We start from the raw sequence: 10,933 nt of genomic DNA on the forward strand, positions 1-10,933 counted from the left end.
ACTTGAGCCACAGGCGCCGAGCCTACCTTACAGTTTTTTAAAGACTTTAGCATAATATTATCTCACTTGATTCCTACAACAGGACTGTGAGGGTTGGGAGCCCTGTATTATTATCACACAATGTAATCATATAGAAAACTCAGAGAGGCTAAGTCACTTGCCCAAAAACACAAAGCAAGTTGCAGGACTAGTGATGTGCTAGTAAACTGGCTCTCTGGAATTTAATAATAAACAAATAGCCCCGATTTGTAGTGTCTGCCAATTTCTGTGGTGGAAATGCTTCCACCATGGCCAATGATGTCATATGCTCACCTCCTGGGAACTGGCGGGGACAGCTCCCGACCAACACTGAAACCCCGGGCTTCTGACTCCAAATCTCTCTCCTCTGCTCCTCGTTGCTTTCCTATGTGAGAATGAATCTTTTCTCATATTTTTATATTTTGATTAAATATAAAATGTAATGTGATTTTTCTCTTAAAGTCATTTATTTATTTTGTTTGGGTTTTGTGCTTTTTAGACAGAATCTCACTCTGTTGCCCAGGATAGAGTCAGTTGCCCTTGTTGCTTCAACCTAGCTCACAGCAACCTCAAACTCCTGGGCTCGAGAGATCCTCTTGCCTCAGCCTCCGGAATAGCTGGGACTATGTGCACTCACCACCATGCCCTGCTAATTGTTTTCTACTTTTAGTAGAGACAGGGTCTCCTTGCTCAGGCCGGTCTCAAATTCCTGAGCTCAAGCAATCCTCCCACCTCAGCTTCAGCTTCCCAGAGTGCTAGAATTACAGGCATGAACCACCAAGGCCAGCAATTTATTTATGTTTTTAAAATTAAAGGCCCATATCTTAGCCTCTATTGCAAATCTGTATATTCTAGGCATTGCTTCAAGAGCCATCAAACCCACACTGGGATTGATTGATCCTCTGCACACCCTCCACATGCCTGCACGGGTGGTTGCCAACAGTGGCTTCGATGTGCTGTGGTAGGTACCAGTCCCGCCTAAAGGGCCTTTCTCTGCACCGGGTCTATGGCCAGCACGGTGTTGCTCAGAGCACTTGCTGAGCATTGGTTGATTCACACTCACAGGCTTTAACTGTCATTCACCCCTTTCCTAGATAAAAACACTGACGCTGTAAAGGGTGGTGATCTGGTGGGGTCTGGTGTGGGCTACAAACCAACTCTTCAGGGTAGACCCCCACCAACCATAGCTGTGGCCACAGGGAAGCAGCTGGAGGAGCAGTTTGAGCTGGTGAGCTGGCATACAGGGTCTCCGAACACACCATCTGCCCTGATGGCCACACTAATTGGGGAGCACCCCAGGCTGCTCGCCACAGAAGAGGGCCCAGGAAGGGAGCCGACACCTCCAGGCTTCTCCAGCTCGTGCAAGCTGTGTCACCACCTGACAGGCATCGTCACTTCACCACAGGGTCTTCACTACAAGACCTTTGTTTTATTGACTACAAAAAACTGGGTTTAAAATGTTTGGTGACTTGCCCCAAGTCTCACTGCATGCTCCTGGGCTTCAACCAAGACGTGCTGTCGGCCCCCTAATCAGCGTTTCCACCGCAGAGCTCCCTCCTGAGCCCCGGACCCCACGTGCCCCTCACATGTGGCGTGCCCACAGCTATCTTGGTCCATCCACGTGCACATGCACATTTTTTCATGTTTTAACATCTCTGGAATCAGGACAGATCTTAAAATTTACGGCATGACAGTATATTTTTATCCTCAGTGGTACATTTTCTGAAATGGTGTGTTTTATAATGCATGGCATCTTAAATTTGATGAAATCTGCTAATTCCCTGCATCCTCCCACACGCCACAGCTTCTCCTCCCGAGTCCCTCAGCTTAGCAAGTAGCAGGACTCAGTGTGAACTTCTGCCTTCTCTCGCGCCCACACCCAGCCTGCGGGTCCTGTCTCTTGTTCTGCTTGAATCTCTCTTCTGTCTGTTCCCTGGTCTCAAGCTTCATCGGCCATGCCTTGGTTCAGATCTGCCCAGTTCTCGCTTGGACTGTTGAGTAGCCTCCTCATAGGTGTCCCTGCTTCCCTCCCAGAGTCCTTCCATCTGTCCTCCACACTGGCCTCCACAAGCTTCCAGAATGTGATCTGACCATCAGACGTACATGCACACACACTCCCTTCTACCTTACCAGATTTTCAGTGGCTTTCCACACCTACTGTCCAAAGCCAAACTCCTAGGGCCCTGGAATGTCCCCCATAGTCAGCTCTATCTGCTTGGAGAATTTGTCTTTCAATTCCGTGGAAGTATCTACTCTTCAATGGAGTCTTTACTAAGCCTCCCTGCCCCTCTCCTCAAGCACAGCTGACCACCTGTCCCCCGTCCTTGCCCCTGTGGTGGCCCGTGTATTGTTTTTGAGACACTCTTCCCATGCTCATCTCCCGCTGCCCTGTGAGCGCGGTGAGGACGGGGCTATCCTACTCACTTCTCCGTCCCTGCCTCTTGGCACAGCATCTGCCACATCATGGGTGCTGAATCAGTCACTGTTGAAGGAGGTTCACACAAGCAGGTGGTAACAGAGTCAGGATTCACTTCCAGGTCTGTCCAAGTCGATGATCTGCAGCCTGCCAAGAGACTATTGGAAATTATGTCTAACCCTTTCTGTTTGATATCGATAAAACTTTGATTATTATCGGTCTCCCAATAATCTACAAATAAAATAAATAAGACTACCTAATTTAACTGTAAACTGCATAATCAATACATCATGGCCCAAAGCAGTCACCTTTGAGTGAATGACTCACAAGTGAAAGACGTCACTGTCAGTCGGGGGAAAGCAAACTCGGAAGGAAGGAGAATGGTGACACTGTCCAAGGGAGAACACCTATCCTGAAGACAGACAAGCCTGCAAGGGATTCCCCTGGTTAGGACTCCATGGCCATGCTGATCATACACCGGCCATCCTAGGCTTGACTACAGGGAGAGAAGGTGCTGTTGTGAAAACTCGGTGTCTGTCACCCTCAACAGTTATGCTTCTCACTAAAAACCAGTAATCTGGCTTCCCGGTTTTATACAGAGTTTGTGTGAACTCAGCTCAGTGAGTCTGCCCCTGAGATACAGATCTGTTCCTGGATTCAGCATTGAGATGCAATCTAGATGCACCGCAAGGCAGAGGTCAGACTCGGAACCACATCCAACTCAGTGGCCGCCCCGTCCTCCCCACATACACACCTCATTCTTCCATTGTTCATGCATTCCCTGCTTAGAACCACTAAGCCATAGCCTCCATCTTCCAAATACTTCTTGAAATTTTTCCTAGTGCTTTCTTCAAAAAATAATTATCTTGTGTCACTTGTAGAAGAAAGTAAATCTCCAACTACTTCGGAGGCTGAGGCAAGAGAATTGCTTGAGCCCTAGAGTTTGAGGTTGCTGTGAGATGTGACACCACGGCACTCTACAGAGGGGACATAGTGAGACTCTGTCTCAAAAAAAGAAGAAGAAGAAAGTAAATCCTCCATTCTAAAACTGAAAATGATAGCTCATGCAAATCGTAGTTCACATTACATTGTGTTCCCACCGCATCATTGATCTAGACCAGGATGTCTCTTCTCATCTTTTGCAGTTCATGGGCTGGAACCCGTGGCAGGCCAGCAGGTGGGGGCAGCTCTGAAGCTTAGCTCTTCATATCACCAACCCTGAGTTTCAAGTACATAAGAAGAAAAGATCTTTTTTTTTTTTTCAGGCCAAGAATCAATAATAATAGTGAATAATAAGCTTTTCAATGTGCAGGCACTATTCTAAATACATGTGTCAAATCATTTTAATTTTCACAGCTGCATTGCTCATCCCTGTCCTAGAGTCACAGGAAGGGTAGGGCCCCCTGCCATGTCCACAGCAGGGAGGTCCAAGTGCCAGGATTTACATCTGGGCAGCTAATTCCAAAGCGTGTTCTCTCCCCATATACCGGACCCTTAGTAGGAGTCTAGTCTAATTATGACCCTCTGGTAATATATTTGATCAGTGCAAGTTATAAAATGGTTAATATCGTCTATAAGAAGGCACTTTTTAGATTCAATACTTTTCATGGCTCAAATGTGTAATAATTCAGCATAAAAAGGATTTATTTACACTGGAAAAGGTCCATATATGATCTTCTACATACTGGTCAAAAACATCATTGTGCTGTCAATATAAACTTGACTCTCTTAATTTCTGTAGTAAGTAATGACTAGGACAGACGGCAGGTGGCTTGTGGAATGCTTGTGCCCATCAGCATCGAATAGCACGCCCGGAAGACAGTGAGCACCGAATGTTTCCCAGACAGCTAGCAATCATAACTGCGGCAAGGAAGAAGACCACGCTTTCAATCTGTGTATTTTAAATATTTCTTGTTAGCCATGCCCTGGAGTCATACACTGCCCTCCCCTATCACAAGAGGAGCCCCTGCCCTTCAAATCCCATGCTGCGTCCGGCGTACCAGGGCAGCAACCCGATCAGCGACCTCTGGTCCATCCATGCTCTGAGGATCGTTGCTAAGTATCTGAAGAGGTATGTCGTCCCTAAGGTGATAGAGACAGAGAAGAAAACCCACATTTCCCCCTTACATGAAATGCCACTTGCCTGTCCCGAACTGTCCTGAGCAGGTCTTTTTGCCAGATCCATCACTGGGTAGAGAGAAGCCCCAGACACCACCAGCAGCGTCTGGAGGGGTCAGAGGGAGGGGCAGATAAAAACTGGATTCCTCAGTCTGGAAGGCAAAAGCCACCAGGGGACAAAATAGGAGTCCCTAGTTTATGAAGGATGTAAACAGAATAAATGGAAGTTTATTCCTCAAAGTCTCAAGCCAAAGCTAGGATGAAGGGAGATGTCCCTTGAGATTTGGCTACACAGGTCAGAAGTGAGATGCACACCCAGGCCCTGTCAAAAGGCCTATGGAACCCACCCATTGAGCGAACTCGCATGAACTAAATTTAAGAAATTAATAGGAGAAAACGTGAGATATAACAAGATTCCTAAAAGGTTGTGCAAGATTTATGAATATAAATATAGACATACATGCTTTCCTAGGCACAGGCTATGGGACAGCACATGGCAGTCGGCTTTGGAGAGAGCAATACACTTAGAGGTGAAAGCTTGTATGAGACATGAGGACTTACGCAAAGTTGGACTGACTTCTGTATTTACACGTAATGGAAAGACAGAGCACAAGCAGGCTAGGCCTAGACATGAACACGGTGTCTCCACTGACCTTGAGCTAGAAGCTCCACTGGTGAGGGTTAGAGGTCTCGTAGGCAGTCTCCAGGCTTCCTTCCTGAGCCAGGGTTTCCACACAGTGAGTGCTGGGAGGCCAAGCATGATCTGAAAGCCGCCTTTGAGGATTTGCTTTTCCAAAGTGACATTGGGAACCCCGGAGCAAGCAAGGGCATCCTACAATAATATCCACTTCCACAGTAATTGTAGAATAGATGTACAACTCCCAAAGGTACCAAAGGAGGCCCACAGCCAGTGAGTTTGAGGCAATGTCACAGGATGGCTGGCCTGGCTGGGTCTGGCCTGCAGGTAGCCCCAGGCAATGGGGCTTACTTCAGTGAGCCAGTCTCCTTACTTGGTGCATTCTGAGAATATGTTTACTCTATATCCATTCACAGCTGCTGTCAAGGTCATTGACAAATGAAGAAGAAGAATGAGTCTCAGGCACTTTCCTAGAGCAGCTCTCACAACCCGAGGATGGGTGTTTTGTTTCCCCTGGCTCTGTTGTATCACAGGGGCAGCCTGACAGCATATTTATTATGTCTTTGCCAAAACCATTAATGAGAAAATATGTTTCCCTGTGGTTTTCATTTAGAAGACAAGGCATCATTTGAATAACTTGCCTAATTTTTCTTCCTACTGAGTAACATTTTTTTTTCTAGATCTTTCCTTAAGGCAGCTCTCTATTCAGTAGGAAATGCCAATGTTGATGTGTTATTGTTAGGTGTTTATATCATTCACAGGGCTGTCAAAAATCCTGACGATCTTGAAGCAAGGTCTCATATGCACTTGGCAAGTGCTTTTGCTGGCATTGGCTTTGGAAATGCTGGTGTTCATCTGTGGTAAGAGAATTTGAGATTTTATTTCTTTACTCAAGCTATTGCTTTAAAATTTTTAAATGTTTATAGTTCAAGATAGGTGGTAAAATTTAAGTATTCTATAGAAGGAAGAAATTTAACTTCAAGTTGCTAAATATTTTCTTAATTCAAAAGCAATTTATGCGGTCATGGATTTTTTTAATAAAAGCTTTTTAAGAGATAATTCACATACTTTACAATTCACCCATTTAAAATGTATAATTCGAATGATTTTTAGTATGTATACAAAGTTGGGCAAGCAGGCTACAATCTTTTTGAACTTTTTTTTTTTATTTTTGGACAGGGTCTTACTCTGTCCCCCAGGCTAAGTGCAGTGGCATTGTCGTAGCTCACTGCAACTTCAAACTCCTCCTGCCTCAGCTTCTCTAGCAGCTGAGCTACAACATGCCACCATGCCTGGCTAATTTTTCCATTCTTTGTAGAGATGGGGTTTCACTCTTGCTCAGGCTAGAATTTGTGAATACTTTATCATCCTCCCATAAATATCTCATGCCCTCTAGCTGTCACTCAACAAGCTCCACACAGCCCCCAGCACTAAGCAACTGCTGATTTACTTTCTATCTCTATGGACTTCCCCATTCTGGACATTTCACGTAAATGGGACCATATGATATGTGGTCTTTTGTGTCTGGCTTGTTTTTCTTAGCATGAAGTTTCCAAGGTTCATCCACATATCATTTCTTCATTCCTTTTTATTGCCAAATAGCATTCCACTGTGTGGATATACCACATTTTGTTTATCTGCCATCAGGTGACTGACACTCGGGTTGTTACACCTTTTGGCTAGTATAAATAATGTTGCTATGAACATTTGTGTGCTGGTATTCACTTCTTCTGTTATATACATAGATGTGAAATTGCTGTGTCATGTGGTGATTCTGGTTTAAATTTTGAGAAATTGCCAGACTTTTTTATATCTGCACCATTTTACATTCCCACCAGCTGAGGGTGAGGATTCTGATTTCTCTACATCCTCACTGTGGATTTTTAAAATTCAAGTGCACGATTGTTTTTTTCACCTAATCTCTCACAGAAATAAAGGGATCAGAATGTTTGTCAGTAGCCCAGAACTAATCTCTTTAACCAGGACTTCATTGGTATGTTGCTTTAAAATTGAGAACCAGTGAACTTTGAGAATTAAGAATAGTTCTTTGGCCAGAGGAGTGCAATCAAATGGTCGTCCTCAAACTTTGCTGCTGTTTAGAGCATAAATTGGTAACATGTTTCAAAAAAGCAAGTCAGTAAAATGTACCTAGAGCCAGACAAATATTTATGTCCTTTGGCCCACTGATTCACTTCTAGGAATCAAACCTAAAGATATATTCATGATATGATAAAATAACTTCATTGTAAGAATGCTTGCCTAAGTGTTACTTACAACTGAAAAACTGAGAAGCAACCTAAATTTCCAACGGTACTTAAGGAATAAAATAAGGATGTTAAAAATAATATTTTAAAACAGAAAATTACATAAGAAAGATTTACAAGTAATGCTAAGTAACAAAAGTAATGTATAAAATTATGTGTACTAATGCATATGTACTGTATATGTATATTGTGTGTATTTACATGTATGTAAATTAAATATGTGCATCAAAGGACTAGAAGGAAGTGAGATTATGGGTGATTTTTATTTTCTACAAGGAACATACAACTGTTAAAAACAATCAACCTAAAAGATTTAATATTGCTGAAAGTTACCTTTGAAAGCTACATCAGCCCTTTCACATCACAAAAGCACACTAAGCAATAATTTTCTGAATACTGTGGACCCCAAGAGAAGTTAAGCACATCCCAAAGTACCCAACAACTCAAGAGAACCAGCAGCTTCCATTGGTTTCCAAAGGATGGGCTAGAGCACCTTCTTTGAACAGATGCTCATCCAGCTCACCACAGTATGTCTTTCCATGAAATGTGAATCTCTTGCTGAATAACCATGAAGTCATCCAATAACCCACATTAAGACTTACAGGCCAGGCGGTGCCTGTGGCTCAAAGGAGTATGCCAGAGGTTGGGGGTTCAAACCCAGCCCTGGTCAAAAACAACAACAAAAAAATCACTTAAAAAAAAAAGACTTACAGACCATTTTACATGTATAAAGCATTTCATTTTCAATGAACTAACTTGTCACAATGTTTATCTTCTGAATCATCTAGCCAATTATAATATTTCTTTATTTGTTCACTGAGAATTCAGGAAGATATAAGGAACTACAGTAAAAACAAAAACCACGGTATCTTTTCTTAGTGCCAACTAAATCTAAATAACTCCTGAAGGTATAATTCAGGCCCAAGGAATCAGTCCAATAGAACTGCCTAGCATAGCCTCTATAATCATTTATGACACGACTCAATTAATATGAAATGTTTGAAAGGATCTATTATTAACAGGACAAATCACTGGTGGGTCAAGCTTTCATGTCATCAAATGCAGCACATCTTGACTCAACAAAACTTCCCCTGACATCGTCAGCTGGTGCAGGAGCACACTGCCCAGCAGGTACCAAGGCCAAACAGAAAACACATGCCCAGAGTGTGTGACAAAAACGTCAAAGTGAATTCTCCCTTCTTCAAGATCATAAGGTTAACCAGTGTGTTTGGGGAGCCACTTCTGGATGGATACTTTTTAATGGTGTATGGTACTATGAGCATTTGAATTTGAACCTTTCAGAGGTTTTGTTAATTAATACACTGAATGTCCTGTGTGTCAGAGTATAGCCTTACAAGTATCCAAAAAAGCAAAATGTGTTACTTTTTGCAATAACAGTACTTTCCAGAGACTGTAAACAGGCTCTGTCATAAGATTTTGCTTGGGTTGTTAACATTCCCCAGTATCTGTATGTTGACATAGGATTTTCTTTCTTTTCTAGCCATGGAATGTCTTACCCAATTTCAGGTTTAGTGAAGACATACAAAGCAAAGGATTACAATGTGGATCACCCACTGGTGGTAAAATAATATTAATAAATACTTTAATTAACTCTTATATTCCTCACAATGTCCTTAAATATATTTGTCTATTCTTGAGTGCTCAGGGTCCAGGGTGAAGTAGCTCAGTATCTGGGATAAGCAAGGAAACACGTCCGTCACCGTGCATCCTTTCTCCCCAGCCCCATGGCCTTTCCGTGGTGCTCACGTCCCCCGCGGTGTTCACTTTCACTGCCCAGATGTTTCCGGAGAGACACCTGGAGACCGCAGAAATATTAGGTATGAACTATTCCTCACAAAGCCATGACCCATACAGATGGAGCATTTCCAAGAGTTGCTTCTGAAGATACACCCTACAGGACAATAACAAAAAATGTTGCTTTGGGATAACTTAATAATAAAATGCTGGTGACTTGCCGAAAGTCCTATCTTGCACTAAAATTCTGAAAATTTGTGTTTCAAGAGTCTGCTCACAATGAAATGGAACTCTGTTTCCACACCAAAGGAAATTATGACTATACATTTTAATGTTATAAATGTCTTTTGCTATGTTTAATTGATAATAGAATGACTCAAGCCCAGGAAACAATAATTTCTCAGTCATAGAGAATCAAAACAACTAGAAACTTGGTAAAAATTTCCCAGAAGAGGAATCTGTTTGCCATACCATAGAATAAGTGCTGTTTATAAGATACCCACAGTACCTTTTAAATCTTACCAGAAATAAAATGACATTCAGGATAGCTTTAATGTGAGTACAATTCTGGCATTTTCTAATACAAAAAGTCTTTTAAATAGATTTGAGGATTTGATTAATTTGCAAAAACATCTCATTCCACGGCTTGTGTTCAGTTAGAGTAGGAAGGGAAAGGCTAAAAAGAAAACATCATTACGCTCTTCTAGCCCAGCCGTTGGCGAGATTATTTTATTTCCAGCGAGGTGGGAAGGACCACAGACATCCTCTTGCCTGTGCTCCTGCAGGCCCAGGTGCTGTGCAGGGAATGTTAATAGCACAGCTTGGGGCAGAGAGTGGGGTGAGAGCTTTATTTCCTCCTGGGTGCTATAGGGAAACAGCACCAAGTATCTGGTCCCTTTTTGTTTTGGGGCTGGAGGTGTTATTCAGCATCAGCATGGTGGAACTCAGCTCCCTTTGTAAATACGGTAAACGAGAAAAACTTGAGAGAACGTAAAGTTAACCCTGCAGGCAACCAGCAATATTATTGAAAAAGCAGTTCCTCTGTTAGACAAACTCCAGGCTGGAAGAACCCCATTCTTTCTCCTTAAATAGAAAATTGTGATGTTATTCCACATTTAGCCATTCAATAGTTTTGATTCTGTATGTAACCTTAGATTTTTCTTAACTTGGATTAACTATGGATTCTCTTTCCTAGCATCTCTTTTTTTTTTTTCTAAAACACTTCATAGGAAGCCACAGAGGTTTCGATGGTGTGTTTTATGGCAGCAATCCCGGGAATGTAAAAACCTCATAAACCCCGCATCGTGTGTCACCTCCCCACCTAATCCATATTTTAGCAGCCGCTGGGCAATAAGACTGGTCTTGCCAGGCAAGGGTTAGCTTTCCTCCAGCCGCTCTCCCAGCGAGCCGTGTATCTTGTTCGGCCTTTTCCTGGATTACGGAAACAGTTCTCACTTTCACAGAAGAGAAGCTAGAAACAATTTATTAATGTGCTTCACTATGGAGGTGAACTGGACATTCAGGTCCCCTTTTGAACAATACGAGAGAACGCGCAGGTGGCATTTGGGGCGGACTTGATGTAAGGCTACATTATGTCTGTGGAGTGTTTGCTTCTGGACAGTGAATGTGTTCAACTAGAATAGACGGGGGTTGGGGATGCTAAGAGCTGTGAAATCAGTCCCCTCCTCTGGGGTCTGTCACAGCCACCCTTCCAGACGTCAGAAC

The 10,933-nt window shown here is 43.0% G+C and overlaps 1 protein-coding gene across 1 annotated transcript in view; it reads left to right on the forward strand.

The window, feature by feature from the left end:
• ADHFE1 (alcohol dehydrogenase, iron containing 1) overlaps positions 1-10,933 on the forward strand; it is a 37,090-nt gene that overhangs the window by 15,991 nt on the left and 10,166 nt on the right. Inside the window, exons 7-11 of the mRNA XM_012809818.2 lie at positions 874-979; positions 4,353-4,505; positions 5,951-6,049; positions 8,955-9,033; positions 9,195-9,291. Of these exons, the coding sequence (XP_012665272.1) occupies positions 874-979; positions 4,353-4,505; positions 5,951-6,049; positions 8,955-9,033; positions 9,195-9,291 (534 nt within the window). The remainder of the gene's footprint in view (positions 1-873; positions 980-4,352; positions 4,506-5,950; positions 6,050-8,954; positions 9,034-9,194; positions 9,292-10,933) is intronic.

This window comes from Otolemur garnettii, unplaced genomic scaffold (genome assembly GCF_000181295.1).
Source record: "Otolemur garnettii isolate 467f Iridium unplaced genomic scaffold, OtoGar3 scaffold00113, whole genome shotgun sequence".
Classification (NCBI taxonomy): Eukaryota; Metazoa; Chordata; class Mammalia; order Primates; family Galagidae; genus Otolemur; species Otolemur garnettii.